This window comes from Tenrec ecaudatus, chromosome 5, assembly GCF_050624435.1.
Source record: "Tenrec ecaudatus isolate mTenEca1 chromosome 5, mTenEca1.hap1, whole genome shotgun sequence".
Taxonomy (NCBI): domain Eukaryota; kingdom Metazoa; phylum Chordata; class Mammalia; order Afrosoricida; family Tenrecidae; genus Tenrec; species Tenrec ecaudatus.
The window spans coordinates 151964276-151990414 of NC_134534.1; the positions used below are offsets into that span (position 1 = coordinate 151964276).

Below are 26139 nucleotides of genomic sequence, written 5' to 3' on the forward strand. Positions count from 1 at the left end.
ATGAATTACACACTAATAACAAAAGACAATAATGAGCTGTGGGAGGCATCCGCAAAAGGTCAGTAAAAAGACAGAAAAGACAAACGTGGATGTCAGAAGAGACTCTGAAATTTGCTCTTACGCTTTGAACAGCCAAGGAATGATGGAGCGCAAGAGCCGAACAGGAAATTCTACAGGGCAGCTTGAGAGGAGAAAGTAAGCTATTAGAACGAAATGGGCAAAGAACCTGGAGTTAGACAAACGAAAAAGGAAGGGCACGTTCAAGGAACAAAGTCAAGAAAAATGGCAAGCCTCGAGTTACAATACGGAAAGATGAAGCTTTATACTCCCGTGAAAAGTTACAATCTCGGAAACCCACAGGGACAGTTGTACCCTGTTCTGTGGGGTCACTGAGTCAGCTGTGAGCTTGGCCTGGTGAGTTTCTGGGCAAGATATTAAGTGATGCAGGAAACATCCAGCAAGATGGAAGGACTACACAGAGTCACTGTATCAAAAAGAACTAGTTGACATTGAACTATTTCAAGAGGTACCATGCGATCAAGAACCCATTGTACTGAAAGAAGTCCAAGCTGCACTGAAAGCATTAACCGAAAACAAGGCTCCAGAAATACAAATGTTTCAACAAGGTGATGGAATACCGATTGAAATGTTTCAACAAGCTGATGAAGCACTCGTCCTTCTATGTTAAGAAATATGGAAGAGCTCAAACTATAGAACAATATCAGTGGTATCACATGCAAGTACAATTCTGCTGAAGATCGTCCAACCACAGTTGCAGCAGTACATTGACAGGGAGCTGGCAGACGTTCAGGCCAGATTCAGAAAAGGGAGTGGAATAAGGGGTATCATTGCTGATGTCAGTTGGATCCTGTCTGAAAGCAGAGAACACCAGAAAGACGTTTACTCATGTTTCATTGGCCATGCAAAAGCATTTGACTGTGTGGATCACAACAAACATGGATCGCCTTGAGAACAGGAATTCTAGGACACTCCATTGTACCCGTGTTGAACCTGTACATGAACTAAGAGGCAGTCGTGCAAACAAAACCAAGGCATACTGTATTGTTTGAAATCAGGAAAGGTGTGCATCAATCTCTGTGCTGCGCAAATCAGCAGAGAAAATGGATTGTATGAAGAAGAATGCGCTAGCAGGATTGGTGGAAGGCTTAGTAACAACATGAGCTATGCCAATGACACAACCCTCCTTGCTGAAAGTGACGAGGACTTGCAGCACTTGCTGAAAGATCAAGGGCTGCAGACTTCAGTGTGGATGACCACTCAAGGTAAGGAGGACCCAAGTCCTCACAACTGGACCGATAGGTAACATCATCATAAATGGAGAAAAGATTGAAGTCGTCAAAGATTGTATCTGGCTTGATTCCATAACCAAAGCTCACGGAAGTCGCAGTTAAGAGATCAAAAAATGAATGCCTTGCATTAGGTGAATTTGCTGCCAAAGACCTCTTTAAAGTGTTGACAAGGAAGGACATTTCTCTGAGGACAGGGGTGCGCCTGACCCAAGCCATGGTATCTTCAATGGCCTCATATGCATGTGAAAGCTGGACACTGAACACAGAAGATTGAAGAAGAATCAATGCATATGAACTATGATGTTGGCCAAGAATATTGAAAGTAGCGACACCAGGAGGGTAAAGGGAGGGTGGGGTAGAAAGGGGGAACCAATCACAAGGATCTACATATAACCCCCTCCCTGGGGGACACACAACAGAAAAAATGGATGAAGGGAGACGTCAGACAGTGTAAGAAATGACAAAATAATAGTACTTTATAAATTATCAAGGGTTTGTGAGGTAGAGGGGTCAGGGAGGAAGGTGGGGAATGTGGAGTTGATACCAAGGGCTCAAGTAGAAAGAAAATGTTTTGAGAATGATGATGGCAACAAACGTACAAATGTGCTTGACACTATGGATGGATGGATTGTGATAAGAGTTGTGCGAGCCCCCAGTAAAATGATTTTTTAAAAAGAAACAGACTATTGAAATCACCAAGGACTGCCAGAAGAGCCCACACACCTGCCTTGGCAGAAGTGTAGTCAGAATGCTCCTTTTGGACCAAGGATGGCAAGACTTGGTCTCCTGTCCGTTGGACATGCCATCCAGAGACCGGCCCCTGGCAAAGGACATTGTGTTTGGTAAGGTGGGGGGGGGGGAGACAGTGAAAAGGAGGAAGGCCCTGGACAAGCTGAACTGACAGCCGTGGCAGCAACAATGGGCTCAGACAGAGGACCCGTGTTGAGGCTGGCGTGGGACTGGGCAGCATTGCCGTCTGTTGTACCCAGGTCGCTAGGAGGCAGAGCCGGCTCAAGGGCATCTGCGGCCACCTTCCATAAAGCCTCCTGATCCCCTTGGAAACCCACAGAGGCATGTCTACCCTGTCCTGCAGGATTGCTCTGAGGTACACAATGGAGCCAAGCAAAAAAGTCCACCAAGACCATTGGGGGAAATGGATGAGCGAGTTCTGCAGTTGTAGAAATCTGAGCGAGCAGTCTGTCCCCCCCCCCGCCCCCCCCTTTCCAAGACAGGCCCTGGGTGGCCTGCGCTGAAAACTGCCTCCCGGCCGATGGAGAGACCCTTCTGGACTGTCACGCTCTCCCGGCAAACAGCTCTGGGTCTTTATTTTTGCTCTTCTCCCCATGCCTGCTGGGCAGGCAGGGCAACCCCTTTCTGGTCGGGTGGGCCGGCCTGCTGGGCGGGTATTGGGTTTAAGCCTCTGGGGAAATGGGGGAGGATGTGGGCAGGCCCTAGCATAGCGGCCCAGCCTCCCTCCCGCCCTCTCAGCTTTGGTCTCCCCTCCCAGACCAGCCTCAGACACAGACACAGGACCAGCTCTGAGCTCGCAGCAGTTGAATTTTCCCTGGCCCCGCCGGACGCCCCTCACCGTCCCACCCTCGTGACTCACTGCTCTTCTGGAGCCTGGCCATTGGCGTCTCCTGGCAGGAGGCAGGCGCAGGAGTATCAGGTGTGGGGGGCCCACAAGCCCTGGGGCTCAACCCCCTGGCGTGTGTGAGAGCCAGCGCCCCCAACCGTGCTTGGCGGTTGGGGTTTTTTCATTTGGGGTTTTTTCCGTTCTTCTCTCAACCATGAAGAAAGAGGTGACCTGAGGGCTGTTTGGAGAGCCAGCCCCTGGCCGGGAGATCAGAAGCCAGGACAGCCCTGCTCCCCACCCAAGTCAGGCATGAAGGGGGATGGCAGTGCCGTGTGGAGCCTTATGTGGAAGTACTGCATCTCTGTGAGGACCCTCAGGTACTGGAGGGGGGGTATGTGTGTGATGGGGGCTCAAGGCCACGTCAGCTGCCCTAGGGAGCCAGCTGGGACCCAGAGTGCCGGTTGGGGTTTGGGGGGGAGGATGTCTGGCAACAGGTACGGTGTGGCTACTGTGTGGCTGGCAGACTCAAGGTGCGGGGCACGCCGCTTGTTACCAAACCCCTGTCCCCGGGGCCACACAGCCCACCCCCCAGCTGTGGGACCCTGGCCTTGTCAACCAACTTCCCTGAGCTGTGGCCCTCCGTGAAGCCCGGGTTCCCATGCCATCCTTCCCAGCACCGTTGAGCAGTGAGCAGGCCTGAATGTGGCTGTGAGCCCAGCGGACGCCTGGGGCTCAGCCTGCCTTTGACGTTCTCAGGGGCCCAACTTTTCCCATGTGCAGATCCTCCCAGGATAAGGGGAGGATTCGATGAGGTCATAGGGACCAAGAACAGGGCCTGGCACCCAGCCAGCATTTAGTAATGTTAGCCGGTGTTCCGACGTGGTAATCGGCCTTGGGGGTGGGGGGAGGCCCTGCCGTCGGAGGGAGTCCTGTGTGTCCTCGGTGTGAGGTGGGTGCTGACCGGAGAGGAGAGGAGGGCAGAGCCCCTTGGAGCTGGGGGTGAGAGGTGGGAGAGCATCCCCTGGGGGTCAGTCCCAGGCTCCCCAGCTGCTGAGAAGACCCAGAGGAGGGAGCAGGAAGGCAGGACCCTGATCTTGTGTGATCTTAGGCAAAGTTGGGGTCCCCTTGTCCTACTTGATACAGGGAAATTGGATTGGGCCAGCAGTTCTAACTAGGAACGTAGAGCAGCTGCTTCCTTGGGGAGGTCAAGGGCATTGTCTGTTCAGAGGGCCAGTCTTTCAGGGATGAGGGATGAGCTTCACAACCCATCTATGAGGCTTTCTCTGCTTTTCGAAGCAGGCGTGATGTGCTGGTTTACCTGCAATGATATGCCGCATCCGCATCAGAGAACAGATCGTAGTGCAGGCTGCACGAGATGACGCACCTAACGAGCGTCACTGAAGTGGATGTGTAAAAAGGTTGAAGTGGCCAGTGTGTATCTCATAGAGAGAGAGAGAGAGAGAGAGAGAGAGAGAGAGAGAGAGAGAGAGAGTTCAAAAAGTTTGTGGAAAAATGGAATTAAAAATGAATTGGATTTTCCCGTAAACTTTTTGAAGCACTCCCCACCATATATATATAAATTTTTTTTTTTCTCCCACTGAAAAGAGAGAAGAAAACATCAGGACCTGGGGAAACAAACAATTAGAGAAACATAGCCGAGGTGCAGGCACCCCAAGCGAGGTTTTCTGTTGAGGTAAAAATTGCAGGGCTCCCTGGCCACCTGGAGGCTCGATCTGCCTGTGACCAGGCAGCGGGTGACAGTGCCCACCGTATCTCCGCTGCTTGGCCAAGAGTGTCTGGGGCCTCGGAGCCCAGCCAGGGCTGGTGAGTGGTGAGGGCGGGCACATCGTGGGGACAGACCTGGGGCCTGGGTGGAGTTGAGAGGAGTTAGGACACACACGAGAGCCGAGAGCCTGCTGACCAGCCGTGAGACTGGAGGGAGGCACCCCCCCACCCCCACCCCCCCACCCCCTGTGAGTCAGTAGTTGTCTCCTTCTCTTGACCACCCACCCCACCCCCAATTGGTCAGAGGGCTCAGAGGCCCAGCCAAGCAGTGGCAAATCCCTGGGTGGTTTTTGGCCAGTGCCCACCTGCTTTTCCCTCTAACCATCCCGGGTCTCCCTGTACCTCTCCGGAGGCTTCTGGGAATGAGTGCTCCGGAAACCTCAGGGCTGTTTGCGGGATGTAGTGAGCCCTCACTGCTCCGTGGCTCTCTGTGCCTCCATTCCCTCAGTTACAGAGGGATCCGTTGTGCAGTTACCTGGCAGAGCCGCAGAGTACAGCCTCACATGGGCCATGCTACATACCCAGTTTTCAAAGCATTTGCCGCTGGAAGTGGGGGGTAGGCAGCCTGTTCCATGGCGGTTGGGGGTGGCGGTGCGGAGCGGCAGGGGAGGTACTGCTATCAGAACCCCCAGGAGGTTGCCGCACTATCAGTGATGGGGGAGCCCAGTGGGTGTGGGGACCCTAATTGGCACTGGGTTTTACCCCAAACCCCTACTTAGCACCTATAAGTACAGGGTGCCTCTGTGGCTGGCTGGGAGAGGATGGCCTTTCGAACTCCAGGGTCCCTTCTCTATTTTGTCCCTACCCCCAACAAGTCCAAGGCCAATGCCTGAGTCAGACAGACAGACAGAACAGGCTCCGGGCCCCCTCCCTTTCCAGGGAAGACCTGAGTCAGCGGGTCTGCGGCCTGAGGCCGAGCTGGCAGCAGCTGCGGGGACAAATTGGCGGGTGGCGATCAGATGGAACATAGTTTTCTACTTGCGTCTTCAGATTCCCTTCCCCGTGTGCTGCCGCCCCCACCTCCCCCCAGCCCTAGCTGCTTACATCTGGAAAAGTACAAGGTGTATGGAGACAGGTTGGCCACTGACTGGCCCAGGGCTTCCGTGGCTGCGGCTGAGAAGCCAGGCTGCCACCCTGGAAGGGTGGTATGCAGTTTCTGAGAGGGGCTGGCCTGGCTCTGCCCTCCAGGGGAGAACAACCCAGGAGCTGGGCATACATGGGTCCACAGTCAGCCAGGGTGGGTTGGGATATAGGATGTGTGATCACGGCTTTTACCCTGTCCAAGGCTGGCTTCTTGAAAGGAAAATTAGCACTTGGCTTTTTTGGGCTCATGGAGGGACTGTCTGTCCCCTTGCTCCTCACTGTCCCCAAGTGGGAGAGGCAGAGGGGTGCCGGGGCTGAGACCTGAGGCACAAGCCCACCTCTTCTCCAGGCGACTTTGTGGGTGCAGAGAGGTGGGTATTCTGAAGATGAAACAGAAATGACCTGGGGCAGTCAGTGCTGGGTTAAGTGTGGGTTGTTTTCAGGACTTAGGGGTCCCTGAGCCTCAGTTTTTCCATCTGTGGCATGTGCATGCTCATGTGACATGTCTCGAAGGACTGCTACATCGCATCGGACCATTGAATATAAATCTGGACCTTCCTCATCCCTGCCAAGTTGGCCGTTTCTCTAAGGAAAATCCCTGCACATACTCCACATTGTACCCTCAGCCTCTGGGGTCAGGTGGGGAAGTCACTTTTGCATCTGGGGGTGTCTCAGAAAAGAAAGACCATGCTGAGTCGGGAGAGCATGCGAGGCATCTGAACCACCTTATGAGCAAGAACAGCCCCCTCCCAATGCACAGATGCGGAGGTGGGGGGGGGTCTGAAGCTCATCTGGGCAGACCCTGTGGCTCAGGCTCCCTTCCCCACCCCCACCTTGTGGCTGCATCTGGGGAGGAGACTGGCCGGCAGCTGGTAGCCAAGCTCCGGAGGACTTCAAAGCAGCTTCCTGGCCAATTAGCCATCTGAGACCCTCGGAAACCCTGTGCGCACACCTCCTGGGACAGGGAGCTTACTGACCTGCCTAGACATGCTCTCCTCCTCCCTGTGATGCCCCCACACACACTCACTCACTCACTCACTGGAGGCCTGGCCCTGCACTCTCTGCTCACTATCCATCTGCTCCCTGTCCCGAGATGGCCCTGCAGCACCCAGAACTCCCCGAGGCCGTGTCCTTTCCCTACTGCTTGCTCCTCTGCACCTGCCGAAGGACAGCCCTGTCCTTCTCTGGCCAGGGCACAGACCTGAGTGGAGGATAGGGGCAGGGACTCCATGCTGTGTGCTGGGCAGGGCAAACCAACCCCCTTTCTGCCTCTGCAAACTGCCTGAAGCACACAGGAGTCCATTTGGTGGCTGCTTCACCCCGAAAGCCCCTTCCCTCCACTGCTCCTCGGTGCTGGCTGCAAGACTGTGCCCAGCACTGAGTGCACGCTCTCCCATCCTCCTGTGCGGGGCGCCATCCGCTGCACAGAGGAAGGAGCTGGCTGTGCATAACCGTGAGGTACCGTCGTGAGTCGGACAGGCAGCCCGCCCTGAATGCGCTTGCAGACTGTCAGGATGGGGGAGAGGGGGAATCCCAAACCATGTTGTAAGCAGCATAAACACCTGCACTGCTTGGTTTCTGTTTTAAAGGGTCACTTGGGCTGGGATGAGGAGTGGAGCCGGGGACCCCACGGAGACCAGGCAGAAGACAGTGATGGCCGTGGTGTAGATGAAAGATGATGTGCAGAGAAGGTCCAGGCAGGACTCTAAGCAGGCGGGGGGGGGGGGGAAGGCAGATGCCCCTGATGGCGGGAAGGGAATGGTAATGGCATCCTGCGGGCACCCCTGGGCATGGTCTCTCTCTCTCTCTCTCTCTCTCTCTCTCTCTCTCTCTCTCTCTCTCTCTCTCTCTCTCTCTCTCTCTCTTTCTCTCTGACAGTGGGAAGGAGGAGGCTGGAGGCTGGCAAAGGGAAGTAGCGGGCACTGCAGTGGTAGGACCGCAGGTAAAGTTTGGGAGGTGGGTGCCTGGAAGTCTCAGAGCACCCAGCTGGCCGAGATGGAGAGGAAGCTTGAAGCTACCGCTGCTGCAGCTACCGCCCCTGAGTCCCAGTTGGGCTGAAGCTGCTTTCAGAATAAGTAGGGCAGCCTTCTCCCCAGGACCACCTGTCACACCGCCTTTGTCCCGCCTGCTCAAGCCCGACCTCAAGCGGCTGGAGACCCCACTGGGGCCTGACACTCTGAAAGAAGGCAACCTCGTGGAAACTGGCATGACCCTGGAATCTGATCACCCCAAGAGACTGCCCGGGGAGGCCGCTGTATTATTTATGACCCAGTGTCTCCAGGGCCCGCCTGGCAAGGCCATTTGGGCTGGCCAACCCTTGGAGGAGCCATGGGGGCAGTGTCTGGGGCCATGCAGGGGCCCCTGGGTACCTGGCACCCATTCCCCGGGGCGTGGCTTACTGGATGCCGGCTGAGCAAGGAGGAAGTGTGTCGTCAGGCCTGCTGTGGGGAGGGACTGCAGTGTGTCCTCAGGAACTGGAGGCAGGGCAGGCACTGCAGCTCAGGGGACCACCACCCACTCTGTCCTGAGACGGTGAGTGCAGCTGGCCTGCCTGGCAGGGTTGCCAGGGGTACTTGGGAGGGGCTGGTGGGTTATCTGTCTGTGTGGTTTAGGGTTCGGGGGTTTTGATTGTGGTTTTTCGCTGTTTCTGTGGAGCGTTTTCTACAACCAGTCTCACTCCCCAGATAGCAGTCAGCTGGCCTGAGGACCAAGGGTTCCCAGCAGCTGCCCCGGGCCAGGGGAGCTCACTGGCTCCCTTGGGGATCATGGCAACAGCAAGTCCTTGATGGGGGCCCTGGTGGGCTGGGCTAGTCTGGGGCCGCTGGGAGCATGTGGTGTTCCTTGGGAGGCCTCACAGCCACCCTGAGAATCAGGGTGCTTGGCAGCTCAGAGTACACTGAGCCCAGAGATGTGACTCAGTGAGTCAAAGGGCGAGTCAGGGCTCCAGCATAGTGTCCCCCAAGGGAGGAAGGGACTGGGGACCCAGGGCACCAAAGGTGTCCCATCTCTGGGGCCCCTCCTCTGTCAGGAGAGGCTGCCTCAGAGTTTCTCGATCTCCAGAGGCCAAAGCCCTGCTGTGAAGTGGCCCAGGGAGGTCCACCCCAAGCCCTCAAGGTCCAGCAAGCTGACAACTCCAGCAACTTTTGAAAAGGACTCCAAGTCAAGCAGGGAGGAGGACCTGCAGGGTGGTCACCGCGTCACTGGGCAGCTCTGGACACACAGATTCTGGGATTTGGTGGCACCTTTAGTGTGTGCTTTGGGAAAGCCCCCTTAACAAGATGGGGGGGAATCTGGGCTACCCTCCCCCTCAGGGAGATTCCCCACACTGCGGCTTGCTTCTTCCTCAGTCCCTCACAACAGCCCAGGCAGGGGTTCTTAGGACCATCAACCACATGGGGGAAACCAAGGCCCAGGGGTATCAGGATGACCGCCCAGGGCCACACACTGGGGTCAGTGGGGGGAACTAGGACAGGAGGCCAGCCCAGCTCAGAACCCTGCAGGAAATCATGCAGCTTTCAGACGGGAATCAGGGGGAAAAAAATCCCGTGACTTCCTCATCCCTAGGCCTCAGTTTTTCCAGCTGCCCTGAATTCGGCGCATCTCAGAAAAGCAGAAACCCCCTGATCCTGGATCTGCCCCTGCCAGCCACCAAAGGCCAGGGCTGGGTGGGGGGAAATTGGCTGTAGGAAGCAGAACTCCCTCTGCTGCCCTCTGCCCGATAGCCAGCAAAGGCATTCTATGATACCACCCCACCCCCCCACACACAGCGAGCCAATGACCCCATGAGCAGCACTGTGGGGTATGAGGTGTGGGCCCAAAGGAACCTGCCTCTGCTCTGCTCAGAACACCGACTGGAGAGCTGAGCCGGGGACCAGGCCCTCTGGCCCAGTGTCAGGGGAAGCCCACCTCAGTCCAGCCTAGCAGGGACACTCTGAGGGCAGAATGGTGTGCCAGCCTCTGGAGGCCTGTTCTTCCTGAGGATACAAGTGGAACCAAAGCCTTTAGCATTCCATGGCTTGATGCAGAGTTCCCTGCTGCCCTTGCACACGTTAATCCAATCTTTCAGTCTGCCTTTATGCGGTGCCTCATGAGCTAAGCATCTTATCTCTGGGGATTCCAACTCAATCAACCAGAGAGAAAGCCCTGTCCTGAGATCCCTGCCTTCTGGCTGAGGGAGGCCAGCACATACCACGAGCTCACCGCTGTGTCAGGTGGCTGTGCCCGTACAGACCAGTGAGGCAGGAAAAGGACAAGCAGACAAGCGTGTTTTTTCTGTCTAGCTTCTATTTCTATCCTTGCATGTTAGAAAGCGAAGTGAATGTCACAAGGACTCACACTTAGGATAGAGCAATGTTTGTTTCCAAAAAGAGGTGGATGGATTTAAAGTGGGTTTAGCCAGCAGGCGAGGTCACGGTTCTGTTGGGGTTGTCCCTCCTGTGGCTGGTTTAGGAGCACCATTCCAAGCCCGGAGCAGAACCAGTAAGCTGTTTGCAGGAAGGAGAGAGAAGGGTGCTCCAGCTGAAGACACAGGCATCTGTAGTCCGTTTTTTCTCAGAAACTTCTGGAAGCTCTTAAACCAAATCACAGTTAGAAGGCCACCATTCTTCACGCTTCACACTGGAACTCCCCCGGCTCTCTGGGCGGAGCAGGTCTTGGGGCTACTCAGCGGGCAGGCTGTAAGACTCACCTCTGTCCACGCTCACTCATGGGGATTCCATCTGCATCTGAGTGGACGTGTGCTCCTTAGAGGTTTGGGAGTAGAAAGTACATGACTGGGCCACTCTTCCAAGGTACCTCTGGGTAGGTTCAAGCCACCAACCTTTGGGCTAGTAGTTGAACACTTAACTATGAGAACCCCTTAGGGATATCACAGGCTTTAGCATCCAGTAAACCTAGGCCTGACACCCCTGCTCTGCACTCCCACCTGTGTGGCTTCAGTCAGGCCACAGTCTTCCCTGAGCCTCACACGCTCAAGAACAAGAGGACAAGAGGATTCAGGCTATGACAGCCTCTCCTCTCGCTCCCTCTTCCCTGGTGCATCTTGAAGATCCCTGGTTCTCCTGAGGTGGGAAACTTCCCAGGGTCCAGGGGGCTGGCCCTGGCCCTCCAACCTCCCGGAAGTCTGCCAGCCTCATCTTGGATGTATTCAGAGTGAACAGGGACAATGCCAGAACCCTTCCCAGACAGCAGAGCTGAGTGGGCATCGTGGACAGAGGCCGTGTGAAACTGCTGCTTGAGTGTGAGTTGCAGTCAGGTGTGCCCAAGCCCGAGGACGCTGTGAGGCTGCCTTAGGAGGGGCCTTTACCCCCATAGGGGACAGGCCAGGTGGCCTGTAGCTTTCACTGCCATTCTATGGGAGAGGCCACCGACCCCCTTCTGCCGATGAACTAGCTGACCGACGATTCAGGAGTGCGGGGCAATGTGACTCTCGCTGTCCTGGAAAAGAGTTGAGGGGTGTCTTGGACTGTACCCCACCTATGGGAAGCATGCCAGGGCCACATGGTCAGCCTACTGAAGCCGACTGGGCGCCTAGACTGGGGTGTGAGTCTCAGCTCTGTGGCTTTCTCAGCATTCAGTCCCTGAGTGTGTCCAGTTGCCTCACTGAGCCTCCGTCCATCCATGACCTTTTTTTTTTTTTCGGTACTACATATTATATGCAGATGCCAGTGTGTGTAAAACAGTTAATCCTTGTGAAATAGAAATCCATGAAGCCTCAGGGAGGCGATGTTACAGGCTGAGAAAAGTAGACGTTTGTATGGGATGACACATTACGGTGAAGCTTCTGTACCGCTCCAAATTTCGCGCTTCTTGAATGTGCACTGGCTCAGGAAACACTTGACACAATTAACTTGCTACAGAAACGAGCAGAGTTGCTGGCGTGTAGAGGGAGTTGTCCTTGCAGAGACTCCAGTCCGAGGGGGGTCGGGTTGAGCATTCTGCAGCTGCCTGGGAGCCCAGCCCCAACCGCGCCTGCTGAACCACTTTCTTCATTGCGGCAAGAGCCAGGCACAGCAAGCAACAGGGTGAGGAGATGCTTGCTTCTGGGTCGTTTGTTCAACGGGTGTGTTCGTCAGTGACCTCAGAGTAAAACCAGATCACTCAGATGTAAGCAGGAGAAAGGATCTGCTTTGCTTGTGAGGTTGAAAAGTCTAGGGGTTATGTCCGAATACAAGGGTCCCCTGTGTGTACTGGGTGTGGGCTCTTTCCCTCTTCTCTCTGCTCCCCCGACCTCGCCCCCCGCCATTTCCCTCGGAAGCAGCACCTGTCCCCGTGAGAGTCTTTGGCAACTGAAGACCTGAGTGTCAGGGTCTCTTCACTTCCCATTATTCTCCCCACAGTCCCAGGATTCCTCTCATTGGCCTTCACCAACCAACAGGTCCATCTCTGGACCAACCATTGCACCCAGGGAGAGAGAGCATCCTCACCAGCCAGAAGTGGCTGAGAAACTCCTGTGGGTTAAGAACTGGGGGAGAAAGCGTGCTGCTCCCGTCAAGATCTAAAGGGCTGTTCCCCTCTGGCCCAGGGTGGCTGTGAGTCAGAATGGAGGGTGGCAGTGGGCTTGGTTCGGTTTTGTCTAAGGGACATCAGCAGATTGTCACTCAAGGGCAGCAGACGGAGCAGGCACAGGAAGTAGGTCGTTTCTTGGGTCCCAGGGTACATGGGTCAGGCGACTGCCTCCATGCTCAGCCCAGACTCGCCACCCTCTTCTGGGGGACAGGGTGTGAAGCAGAGGTAGGAACAGGGAGGGAGGGGGCTGCTAAGCCAGCTTTGGTCTCTGAAATGTCTGGGCGACCCTAGACCAAGTCAGAGTCAGAAGGTGACCTTCAGCTTGGCTCTGTTTCGGCCTTGGAGTGTTCACAGCGCAAGAAAAGAGGAAATTGCCACATGGATCCCTCGGGGGTGAGTCCTGTGGGAACGCGTAACATCAGAGTCCACATCCGGCGGGGTACCCTGGAGGATTGCCGTAGGAGGTAGCAGCTGAGATCCATTGTGAAGGCAGGGGAGGAGCTGGCCAGGGGAAGGGAAGCAGGAGTCCCACTGTGGGGCCTGGAGCTCAGGCTCCTTCAGGACCCAGACCCTGTTCTCGGTTCTTGGCTGACCAGCTGTTCTCGGTTCTTGGCATTCTTGCCTGGACTCTCGGTGAGGATCGGGCCTGGGCAGGGCAGTGGAAGGGCCTGAGCCTGTGCCCTGAGACTGTGAGATGATAAAGGCAGGAGACAGTGAACGCCCATGGTGTGCTTACCCAGCGTCACCACACCTGGCAAGAATGAAGAGGCTTCCGCAGGACGCTGGGACAGACCACCCTTCCTAAATGAAGCGTCAAACAAAGTTCCTCCCAACGCAGAATGTGGGGCTCCCCCATCGGCCAGGTTTCACAGCCTCTTGCTGGGGCCCCGCCCATTGCAGGAACCCATGGGGAAGTCACTTTGTTCAAAACAATTTTGTGTTGAAACACCTTCCAGCAAAGTAACCACCGAGGCTGGTAGTGCTGGTGGCCGGAAGCAAAGAACACAGTGATTCTGAAACCCAGCACCTGCAAAACAGGGAGTGATGAGGCGGAAGGCCAGAGGCCCCCGTGGGAAGTGGGTGTGGACGCCAGCTGCTCACGAGGGACTAGGAACCAGCTTGGTTCTAGCCTTAAGCAGCGGATCTTACCCATCTAAGCAGCCTGCACACAGCGTGTTCACCTGTAGCAGAGGTACCAAGCCAGAGGGGGAACCGGCGGCGAGGGAAGCTTGTACGACACCCCGGGCAGCCCACTTGGCCTGTCTCAGCCTTTGTCTCCTCATGAGCAGCACGTACCCCATGGAGTAAAGATTCACCAACCACGTACTGGGCATGCCCCTATCAGTCATCTACCAGTGGCGTCCCCAAGGAAAACCAAAGGATCAATTTGATGGTCATCAAAAGGGGTTAGTGGGTCAGTGGGCAGCTGTGGAGTTGAGCCAGAGGGAAAACCATGCTGGTGGAGACACCAAGGCCCAGGAGGGCTGACCCCTGTGTCCCCCAGGCAGGCCTGGGGTGGGGCTCAGCAGCTACACGGGAGGCATGAAAGCCACACTCTCAAGGTGTCACATCCCAGAGCAACCAGCAATATTCCTTCTTAAGTGGCCATGCGGTGAAAGGTCTTTGGAAGAGAGAAAAAATGAACTCTGAACGCTACCTGAGTGGAAGAAGCGGAGCCATGAGAGGCAGAGGTGGGGCCCACTGGCCATCAGTGTGGCAGAGGCAGGCTGCTCACCAGGAGAGACCTCTTAGCAGAGTCCGAAGTGGGAGTGTGAATTGGCCAGGTGCAGAGGAGGGAGGGAGCCTTGGTGGAACCTGGGGGTCCCCGAGTGCTGGGCGCCAAGGAGCCACAGGGGAGTTTTGAGCAAGGAAGTCGTGTTAACTGGGACCAGGGTCTTTGGATGGCAAGTTATGGTCCATGGTCCCCAAATGTGCACCTCTATTTCTGATGACACAAGACAGGGCTTCAGGTCCTAATAGGATCGAGGTGACCACGCAGTGTCTCCAGGCACTGATAGCGTTCTCGCTTGCATCTCTCTTGATTCCAATCCCAGACAGCCTCTCTGCCCGTGATGACCTGGGCAGCTCCAAGTTTAGAATACACCGTGTCTCATGATCTGGCAGAGACAGGCTTTCCTCAAAGTCTCACTGGCCTAGCTGGGTCACGTGCCCCTCCCTGTGCCAGTCACTTTGGCAAACGGATGGAGCACACTGGCAGGCCGGGCTTGACCCTGGGTCCCGCCCTCGAGGACGGAGCCAGCTGACGGATGAGAGGGACTGACAGAAGAAGTGGGACGTTCCCCCAAAGAACATTAGAGTGTCTCCCCCCAGGTGAAGACTGGAAGTTGAGCAGGGAAGAAGCAAGCAGCCGCATCTTCTAAGGTCCTCAGACTTTTTAAACAGGGGGCCAGTTCACTGTCCCTCAGACCTGTTGGAGGGCCAGATTATAGTTTTTTTTTAATTATGAACAAATTCCTATGCACACTGCACATGTCTTATTTTGAAGTAAAAAAACAAACGGGGCAAAAACACCCGGCGGGTCAGATAAATGTCCTCGGCGGGTCGCACGTGACCCGTGGGCCATAGTTTGAGGACACCTCTTCTAAGGCCTGCCAGGGCCTGTGCCAATGATGTAACACGTGCCATCCCCAGAGGCCGTGCTGAGCGGAACCCCTATTTTAAGGATGAGAAACCTGGGACTTACACTTGTCTAAGGTGACACCTTAGACATGAAATGGCTTCTCAAAGCCATTTTTAACCCTCTTGCTCCCCTGCCTTGCAATGGCTCAGCTTGAAGGGAGGACAGACAGGCCGGGAGAGGCTGAAGGCAGATCATGGGGCTGGAAGCTCTGCCTTGCAGGCCAGGACAGGAGGGGCCACACAAAATGCCTCTGTGGTGCCGTGAAAATACTCCTGCCTTATCTTTTGGTGTTCACTGTTGGGTTTTGTTGTTGGTTCTGAGCTAAGAATCGTTCTATAATCAGCAATTTGTATCATATACACATGCGGCTGAGCGGGGTTCTGTCAGCGCCTGGAGGAGTCTCTGAACTGGTTTCTGCATGGGCATCTCTTGTCCAGAGGATGTCCAGGGCTCAGGTCCCTGGACCCAGAGACTGCAGCTCCTCGGGCCTCTGGGCACTAATGGCATTTCTGGGGGACTTCCAGGGGAAGTGATCAAAGGGTGGTGACCTCCCACCTGGCTCAGGGGCAGGAGGAGGAGGGGCAGGATGGGGAAACAGCCCCTCCTCACTTCTCTTTTTAGCCCTAAGACTTCTGAGGCAAGAGTCTTGCCTCCCTGCCACCTCACACCAGGTCACGACCATCATGTCCTCACCATCGTGGCGCTGGGGCAGGGGTCTAACGCGCCCATTCTGTGACAACATGGCCAGGTGTGAGCTGAACGGAGCTGCAGACTCCCTGAAGGATGTAGGGTTGTTACCTGGCTGTTTTACACCCCACCTCCCAGAAAAAATGGAACTCAAACGACCTCGTGAGTCATCCTCATGGACTTGCTGGCACATCTCATCACCCCCAGGCAGCTCCATGCCCCTCCACTCCCACCCTCACCCACCCCGCCCAGGCCCTTTCCCAGCCCAGGAGCTGGATCAGGAAGTGATTCTACTCATAATTCATCTCTGTGAGTTCTTCTTCTTTCTTTTAAATCATTTTATTGGGACTCTTACAGCTCTTAGAACATCCCATTCGTCGACTGTATCAAGCATGTTTGAACCTACGTTGCCAGTATCACCGCCAAGACATTTTCTACTGATCCCTTTCACCCCTCCCTCCCCCACCCTCATGAATCCCTGATCAATTGTATATTGTTATTCTTGTCTCGTATCTTACACTGTCTGTTGTCTCCCTTCACCCACATTTCTGTTATTCAGGGTGGAGGCTATTTAACCAACCTTGTGATGGGCTCCCCCTTTCGCCCCCTTCTGAGCATCTCAGGTGCTGGTGAGGGAAGGAGCCAGACACAGCTCTCTTAGAGCTGACCTTGGGGATCAGGAAGGAAGGAGAGAAACTGACAAGAAATAAGCAAATAGATAACTGAATGAGATCACTGAAGATAATGCAGCACATTGAGATGATAGGCTCTCGGGGTGGTTGGGGATGGGATGGGGGTACTTTCTGAGGGAGCGTGGTCTGAGCCACAAGCAACAGATGAACATCAAAGATGGGGGAAGGCAGGGAGGACACGGTGGGCAGTCCCTCAGGAATTCTCACTCAGAGGAGAGAGGGGCATGCGGCTTCTGGAAATGCCTCCCCTTCAGTCTGGACCTGTCCTCCATCGAACATGGAGGCCTGCGAGATGCTGAGGTCTTGTGCAGCAGATTGATCCAGTGCAGTGCCTCGTTTGAGCTTTGACTGCTGCTTCCATGAGCATTGACGGTGGATCCAAGCAAGACAAGATCCTGGGCAACTTCACCTTTTTCTCCATTGACCATGATGTGACCTACTGGTCCAAGTGTGCAGATTTGGGTCTTCTTGACCTTGAGGCGTAATCCACACTGACGTCCGCAATCTTTGATCTTCATCAGCAAGCGCTTCAAGCCTTCCTCGCTTTCAGCAAGCAAGGTCATGACATCTGCATATCACAGGTGGTTAATAAGCCTTCCTCCAAATCCCGATGCCACTTCTCCACCATATAAACCAGCTTCTCTGATGATTTGCGCTTCATACCGATTGTGAGAGTGCCTTTCTTGATTTTAATCCCCTTGTTCTGTTCACACACCTGCCTCTTGATGCGTGTACTAGTTCCTCATGAGCACAATGAAGTCCCCATTCTTCTCAAGGGTATCCATAGTTTAAATCATGTAGTGTCCTTCTTTGTCTCATGATAAAGTTGGTCTTGAAATCTGTTTTAGCTAAGATTAATTGCTTGATGTAATTTTTTTCTCTTTTTTTAGTCTTAGTCTGTTATTGTCTTTGGTCTGAGGTGTGTTTCTTGTAAGCAGCATGCCGATGGGTCTTATTTTTCTATGCAGTCAGCTACTCCATGCAGCTTAACTTGTGTGTTTAATCTAACACTCAGTGTCATTAGTATGTGCAGGTTTATTGGTGCCATGCGGCTGTGTGTTTTCTTTCTCTCTCTCTTTTTTTTTTTTGGTGGTGGTTTTGGTTTCTTTGTTCTTCCAGTATTTCTGTGCTTTTCGAATGCTGTTTTAAGTGTGCCAGTTTTTGTGTGGATTTGTCTTGTATTCTGATCTCAGGTTTATCTGCTATTGTGAGTTATTTATCCAGAGGATCTCATTTCATATTTGTGGGAATGCTGGTGTTATTTTTTACAAATCCCTTTAATTTCTCCTTTGCTGAAAATATTCTTGTACGCTACTGATTGTTTTTTGAGATAGAAGGTTCTTAGTTGTTGGTTTTTTTCCCCCCTTTCAGGGTTTTTTATGTGTCATACTATTGTGTTCTTGCCTTTGTGGTTTCTGCTGAGAAAGCCAAGCTAATTTGTACAGGTTTTCCTGTGGGTGTGATTGTTATTTTCCCCACTTGCTCTCAGAATTCTCTTCGTGGACTTGATGTTGAAGTTTGACTGCAGTATGTTGCACTGTGCTTCTTTTGGGGTCTGTCATAAATAGGGTCCTTGGCTTCCTACACAGTGATTTTCTCCTCTTTTATGCTGTTAGGGATTCCTTTTTTCCTAGGATTCCTTGTACTTTATTTTTTCCTGTGCTGTTTTTTGTTTCTTCCTGTTCTGGAATCTCGGCGCGATGGCAGTTGTTCCTCTGGATTTGTACATAATTTCCCGGACTTTTTTCAGACTCCTTTTCTCAGTTTGTTGATTATTCTCATAGACTAGAATCAAAAGATTGGTCTTCAAGCTCACGAATGCACCTTCCCACGTCCTCAATTCTATTCATCGCTCCTTTCATAATGCTGTGTCATTTTGGTATCTTAATATTCATCTGCATACTTTGGACATATTGTCAGGCGAGACCAGACCCAGGAGAAGGGCAGCATGCTTGGTAAAGCGGAGGGGCAGCACAAAGAAGAAGGCCATTGAGGAGGTGGATGGACACTGGCTGCATCGATGCGCTCCGGCATGTGAACAATTGCGCGGCTGGCACCGCCGAGCAGTGGTTTGTTCTGCTGTGCGCCGGGCTGCGATGGGGCAGCGCTGACCCAGGGGAACGGCACAGCGCAAAAACAATCTTCACCTGCTGGGTGTCTGCTGCTGTTTGTGTGACATCTCAGTGCACTCTCAGGAGTGGTGGAGAGGCCGAGCCGTGGCGGGTAGTGAACTCTGCCCGGTGCTCCAGGAGAGGGACTAATAGAAGTTGGAGGCCTGATTCTGCCCTTGCTGCACCCCAAACTCCCGAACACGCACAGCGCGCTGCACTCATCCCCATCCGGCTCCACCCAACCACACGCGCTGCCCTCATGTGGATTCTGACTCATGGGGACCCACTAGGACACAGTACAAATGCCTCTGTGGTTTTCCCAAACAGTAACCCTTTTTAGTTTCAAAAGTATTATTGGCATAGAATTCACATATCATATAATCAAGCACATCAAGAACATTTGTGCAATCACCACCACAGTCCATTTTAGACCATTTTCTTCTTTCTTGTCCTCGTTGTTACGAGCTCCCTGTCCCCCCATCCTTCCCCACCACACCCCCAAGGAACCATTAATCCAGTTACTGCCTCTATAGAGTCACCCCTCCTGGACTGCATATGCAGAAAAACGCTAAAACAAACACACAGAACCCAGCAAGAATAACAAAGTAAAACGGATCGAGACCTCAATCGAAAAGAGAACATTAAAAACTAGAACAAATTTAAGTGGATCCTAAGTGTCAAGGAGTTCATGGAGAAAGAAAATGTTTTGAAACTGATTGTGGTAGCAATAGTACAATACTGCTTGATGTGATCAAACTATGAGATGTCATGATATTTGTAAGAGCTGCAAATAAAATGATTAAATTAAAATAAATAAGAAAATCAAATAATAGGGTGCTAAATTTTAACCTGACTGCAGCAATCAGCTTTCCAGTGCATTCTGCATGATAGCAAGACTATTCACATCTCTGGCCCATGGTCAGAGGGGATTCCCCAAGGGCGTAAACCATTTGTATTTCCCCTTCATATTTTTTTAACGGAACAACTTTAAAATGGGTCAAAAGGGAAATCAAGTGATACTACGTTTTGGCCTAACTATGTCCGCCATCATCAACTTTGCAATGCACTCGGACAAGAGGGCGGGCTATTCAGAGCCCTCAACTATGATCCGAGGGGATTCGCCAGAGGTTTAATCCATGTGTGGACCCCGCAAATGGATTGGGGGCTTCCGCTGTCCTCCATAGTCTTCTGCAAACCAAGAGTTCAATGTAAGCTCTGATCCCATTCCCTCCTTTAGATCTGGATTACATGATTTACAATCCTTGGATCATACAGGCTGGCGTTCTTCTTTCACGTGGACTTCCTTGACGCCTCGCTTAGCTCCTTGTTTGAAAACAAGCCTTTAAGACCCCAGGTGCCATTGCTTCTGATTACCCTGCACCATCTAGTTTCTTCATCACCCTTTGCTGTAGCACCCATATCTTCAGCAGTCTCTTCATGAGGGTGAGCTTCAAGCAGGGCCATGTCATGATAATTGTTCTTAGATTGGGCTAGAATTAAGTGCAAACTCCAAATCCAGTCATGCATCCATGATTTCTATATGTCTCTGGTTCACAGACGTTGTTGCTATTTTATGTTAAAGAGCATTATCAAACCATCTCCCTAGGGCAGTGGTTCTCAACCTTCCTAATGTCAAGACCCTTTAACACAGTTCCTCATGTTGTGGTGACCCCCCCAACCATAAAATTATTTTCGTTGCTACTTTATAACTGTAATTTTGCTACTGTTATGAATCGGGTGACCCCTGTGAAAGGGTCACGACCCACAGGTCACTTCCACTGCCTTCAAGTCAATATTAATTCATGGTGATCCTATAGAGCAGCCCAGCATGTAACCCACTACAGGTGGGCCAACAGGGCTCCTTTATCAGCGTTTCCCAATACATAGCCGACAACTGCTGGTTATCATGGTAGACAAAAGTGCTTACAAGATTGACCCAGGGCCTTCTAACTGAGGCAGCCGGGCAGCCCTTGTGGCTGTAAGTTTGATAGAAGCAGCTTGTTAGGCCTTTCTTACACAGTGCCACCTGGGGGGTAGCTGACCACAAACTGCTTGTGCCTCACAAGGACCTAAGGCAGTGTCTACAGAGCCCAGAATTGCTCTTTGGGGATTACCTCTGAATACCTGCAGCAGACCGTAATATGCAGCGTACGTGTGTGGATGCCGCCTGCCCTGGGACTCCACACCCACTCAGTGTGTGAAGCCCAGAGCCACACCCGACGGTCCGCTAAGACGTGCCAAGGCACCCCAATCTTTTCTCCTGAGGAGATACCTTCAGATCTCAGGTGTGAATGGGGACTCTGAACGGCTGCTCACCTTTGAGGTCACCTCCCTTTTGCATTCCTACAAAGCTAAAGAGCTGGACCGAGTCCAGTGAAACAGAGAGAGACGTGACTGTCCACTCCCGTGAAGATTTACAGCCTTGGCAACCACACGAGAGTCCCTATGAGTTGGAATTGACTTGATGGTGATGGGTTTTTTTTCTTTCTTTTTATGGGGGGTAGGGGTGGGGCTAGCCATAAATGACTACTGACATTTCCATCATAACTAAGTAAAGTTCATGTTCAGTTCCTCATTCGCACTAGCTACATTTCAAGTGCCTCATCCCCACTCTGAGCATGTATCCTAGTCTCTTGCTCACCTTAACCATCCCCCAAGCCCTGTGCTGTGTGCTTGGGACTCAAAAATGACTTGACCTTGAGAGGCTCTAGTTCTGTAGAGGGCCACCCAGTGCCCTGTGTGAACTGGCCAAGCCCTGCCAGGCTCCCTCAATGCTGGTTCACCCACTATGGGTGTTGCTGCCGAGATATGCTGAGTGCCAGAGTGGGAGTCCCCAGCCCTGGTCCCAAATCATCACACCCACCTCCTCCTCTGGAGACAGCCCCTCCCTCCCTCTCTGAGCCTCTCTGTCCTCCCAGACTCCTTCCGGTGTGAACGGGATGCTTTTCCTCCTCTGAAACTGTGAGACACTCCCCCACACTCTCTCCAGAGAAGAACCACAGGATGACAGCCACTGAGTGTCTATTTTGGTTTGGAAGATGTTAATGTGTGAAACATAATATTTATTTAGTCTACCATCAGTCGGGTATGCATATGGAATACAAAAATCCCCTAAAATAACACAGGGGTTCCTGGTTTGGGAATCCCCAAACACTCAGGAGTTAGAGTTGTGTGTGGCGGGTGGGCTGGGGGTGGGGGTGGGGGGTGGCTGGCCCAATAGCCTAAAGCTAGAAGGTGCTGTTGGTGTCCCATCACCCTCTCCCCAAACCCCCCACTTTTGATCATTCTGTTCATAGCTCTCAGCTTAGAATGCATACCCTCTACCTCAGGCCTCTGTGCTCCCTGGGCAGGGGGTGACGTCAAAGGCTGTGACCCTCTTTGTTGCCTGGGACAAAAGTTGACATCCTGCTACTCGGGGGGGACCAGCTGATTCCGATACAAATCCCTACCTTCTAGGACATCAGGTCTGGAAGGAGATTGGAGGGTGGGCTCAGCTGAGAGGTTTGCATGTCCCCTGCCCCTCCACCCATCCACTCACCCACCCACCTGAGAGGAGTATCAGCACCGCTCAGGAAGGGATTTGGGTTCCTCTGGTTCACTGCTGGACCACCGGTTAAGGTGCCGTACACTCAGACGCGCCCTGGAAGAAGGGCTTGATGACCATGGACTTGCTAGAGTCAACCATTAAACACGTACAACGCACAGTTCTCCCCGGCACACAAGGGGTCGCCCTGAGCTGGGGACAACCCCATGGCAACGGTTTCTGTTTGTCTCAGTTCCCTGTTGATCCTTGAGGAGTCCTGGTCGGGCTGTTGAGTAAGCAATAGACTGATAACCACAAAGTTGAAAGTTCAAAGCTACTAATCGTCCCCAAAGGGGTGGGGGGTGGAGAGGATAAGGCTGCCTGCTTCCTTCAATATTTACACCCGATTGATGGAAGTTGGAATCAACTCATCAGCAATGGGTTTGTTGTTTGTTTTTTGAAGGGGGGAGGGCTGAGTCTTCAGTGCTGCAAACAGTTGCCTTGTCCATCGTAGGTGCTTAGGAGATATTCATTGGCTGAAAGAGTGAGTGAACTAACGACCACCGGGGCCACGTGGGCAGGTGCGCTACCCCTGTCCCCTGGTCAGGTCTTCTCTGCGGGCCCCACAGACTTCGTGAAGTCAGTCAGCTGCCTTCAAGTGAGTGCTATCATCACGAAATCAGAGTTTGCGTTCCTTTTGAAAATAGTCCACAGGGTTCTTCTCAGCTTCCAAGCAAGCATCTTTTATGTGTAGATTCTTCAACACTTTATTTTGAAATAACTTCCAACCTAACAGATGAGTTGTAAGAATACAATAAAAAAACTCTCTCATACAGCCTTCACCAGAATTCACACTCGCTTTTTCCCTCCAAAACTATTTGAAAGACAGCTATAGAGCCGATGATCTTTACCCCTGAATACTTCCTCATGTTTTTCCTAAGAGTAAGGGCACTCCCTTACCTGACAGAGTTCCAAGAGAGCCAGGAAATTTAACATGGACATGATACTAGGACCTAATATGGGATGTATAATCCTCTTCCGCCAGTTAGCCCAATAATGACCTTTGTGTTGAGGATTATCCCCAGACCAGGATCTTGCATGGTGGGTTAAAGTATAAGCTTCCTGTGAGAACATTGACACCATTGCCCATGGGTAGGTTTACGGATCAGCCCGTCACCAGGGGCTCTTACTCCAGAGGGAAACTTGGTACCTTTTTGCTCCCCCCTCTGCCCTACCCCCGCCGAGCGTATGTGCTTTCTGCCTTGAAGGACGGGCCTCTCTGAGCATTTCCTCTCACTGAGGCCACCGAGACGTCATCTTGTGGTTCTGCTTCTTTAAAGTGAGCAGGGCATTTTTGAGGCTCGCCCATGTCGTCGCCTGACACGATGTGGTCCCTTTTTATTGAAGAATTCAGCATTTTGTGACTGTGCCCCTTTTGGTGAGCCATTCCCAGTTGAGCGACATGAGAGTCCTTGTCCCGGCGATGGAGCTTTGGGTCCTGTCCACCGGGGGGCCGTCTTAAATACTGCTGCTGTGGACACTCACGTACAAGACTCTGCAGACGTGTCTTCATTCCTCTTGATTGGACATGTGGGAGTGGAATTGCTGGCTCATGAGTATGTGCTTTCAGTCTGTGGCCTGTCTTTTCGCTCTCTGGATGATGCCGTTTGGAGGGCAAAGTTGTTTGTTTTTGAAGTCCAGTTTATCGTTTTTTGGCTCTTACTGCTTTGTGCTTTCTGATGTTGCAGCTAAAAAATTCAATGCTGAACCTAAGCCACAAACATTTGTTCCTGTGTTTTCTTCTAAGGGTTTTCTAGCTTGGGCTCTCTATGTTTAGGTACTGTATCCATTTGGAGGTCATGTTTGTGTTTGGTCGGAAGCAAGGATCCCCGGCATCCTTTGCGTGTGGGTAGCCGGTTGTCCCCACACTGTTTATTGAAATGATGATTCTTTCCCATTGAATTGTCTTAGCACATTGGTCAAAAGCCAACTGACTGTGATACGATCATTTATTTAGATGATGTGTTAGCCTGGGTAGACTAGGGAAACAAATTCATAGGCCCTCATATGTGTCTAAGAAAGAGCTTCATACAAAGAGTAATTTTTCGGGGAGGAGATAGCCAGTCAGGGTGCGAGATAGCAACAATGAAAAATACAACTTTCCTCTAGTTCCTAAATATTTCCCCCACAAAAAAATGATCCCAATTCTACCTTGCAAGTCTGGCTAGACCACAGGATGTACACTGGTACAGATAGGAACTGGACACACAGGGAATCCAGGGCAGATGATCCCTTCAGGACCAGTGGTGTGAGTGGCGATACTGGGAGGGTAGATGGAAGGTGGGTTGGAAAGGGGGAACCGATTACAAGGATCTGACCTCCTCCGTGGGGAACAGACAACAGAAAGGTGTGTGAAGGGAGACGTCGGACAGGGCAAAATGACAAAATAATAATTTATAAATTATCAATGTTTCAGGAGGGAAAGGGTAGTGGGGAGGGAGGGGAAAAATGAGCTGATACCAGGGGCTTAGGTAGAGAGCAGATGTTTTGAGAATGATGAGGGCAATGAATGTACAAATGTGCTTTACACAATTGATGTATGTATGGATTGTGATAAGAGTTGTATGAGCCCCTGATAAAATAATTTTAATGAGTAAGTTTACATTAAGGAAACATTCCCACGTAGTCCAGATCAAGTCCATAAGTCCAATATTAGCCTATAGGTCTAATACCAATCTATAAAGTTCTCTTCAGACTCACGAAACACATGCAATGACAATGAATGCAGGAAGATCACAGGCCAGTGGGTGGGAAGTCTTGTGGATCCAGCGGTGGTGTAAGCAGGGGTCTCCACTTGGCTTCTCCAGCACAGGGCACTAGCATAGCTCCATGTGTCTTGTCAGATGTGCTGTCTCCCAGGGAGTGAGCAGAGAGAGAATGTCTCCCACCTCCAAGGAGGAATACAGAAGTTCCCAGAATTCTCAGGAGAAGACCATGCCCACGCAGAGGCCAAATTGGCTATGACCTGATTGACAGGCTATACTCTTTCCCCCCACTCTTAATCCTCTCAGATTGACAAACGATTCTATCACTACCACAGATGGATTTAATTAAATGATCTTGTCATTAGTATGACAGTCCTCCCCCGGTCTGATGGAAGCCTGTTCCACATTATCAGGATGACCCCTTCCAAACTGAGTTATCTCCTCTCCCCCCAACTCTGGGCGGGTTTGAACCACCAGCCTTTCAGTTAGTAGTCAACCATATGCGCCACCCAAGAACTTAATAACCACCTAGGCCACCCTGCTTTTCACTCTGTCTAGAGCCTGTGGCACAGCATTACCTTAAAGGTCTGCAATTCCAAACCACCCTCAGCTCCGAGCAAAAAAGGCTTTCTACTCCCGTAAAGAATTACACTCTCAAGTGCTCGCTTCGGCAACACATAGACCAAAACTGTACCGACACAGGGAAGATTAGCATGGCCCCTGTGCAAGGATGACACGCAACGTCGTGAACCATTCCATATTTTTTGTTACTGTGTCAATAAACTGATTCAAAGTTGAAAATAAAAAGGAACATCTCAGAGTTTGGAGGAACAGAGATAGTAGTAAAGTGCTCAGCTCAGTACTTGCCTAAATGGGCACCGATCAGTGGAGGTTGGACACTTATTGCAAGGTTGGGGCTGTGCCCATGACCGGCTCTGCCGCCCAGACTCTCCCCTCCAAGTCGCCTCTCCCCAGGAGGGCAGCCCCAGTTCCAGCCTTCACTCTGTACCTCACCTGTACCCAATGATGACACATGTCTCGGGTACAGCTCTGCACCCAGCCCCATGGATGCTAAAAAAGCAGGGGTGAGTCAGACTCCATCCCTGTCCCTAGGACCCTCCAAAGCAGGTGAAACTATCCATTCACTGATTATTATAGAACAGTGCGACCGTTGACATTTTTATTATTGAGATCTATCATTGATTGAATTTGTACTGTACGCTGTTCTAAGAACTCTCTCAGGCGGTACAGAGCATAGTGGAAGGGGTGGGGGGGGTGCTGGTGGAAAGATGTCTAGAAGAGGCGGCATTTGGGGAGCTGAATCTGAAGGCTGCTTTGGACTTTAGCGAATAGACAAAGAGACATGAACATTCTAGGAAGATGTGCTGATTCGATGAGTGGAAATGGTATCTCACTGTTCTGATTCATCTTTCTTTATAAGTGAGATTGTTCGTCTTTT

General features: G+C 52.2%; 1 protein-coding gene and 1 non-coding gene across 2 annotated transcripts in view; both read left to right on the plus strand.

The window, feature by feature from the left end:
• The first annotated feature begins 2824 nt into the window (after positions 1-2824).
• The window catches only part of IQSEC1 (IQ motif and Sec7 domain ArfGEF 1), a 147937-nt gene continuing 124622 nt past the window's right edge, over positions 2825-26139 (plus strand). Inside the window, exon 1 of the mRNA XM_075550096.1 lies at positions 2825-3263. Coding sequence (XP_075406211.1) covers positions 3196-3263 — 68 coding nt within the window. The 5' untranslated portion in view covers positions 2825-3195. The remainder of the gene's footprint in view (positions 3264-26139) is intronic.
• LOC142449498 (U6 spliceosomal RNA) lies at positions 25339-25445 on the plus strand. Its single transcript, XR_012784658.1, has one exon. It is a non-coding gene; the product is annotated as a U6 spliceosomal RNA (small nuclear RNA).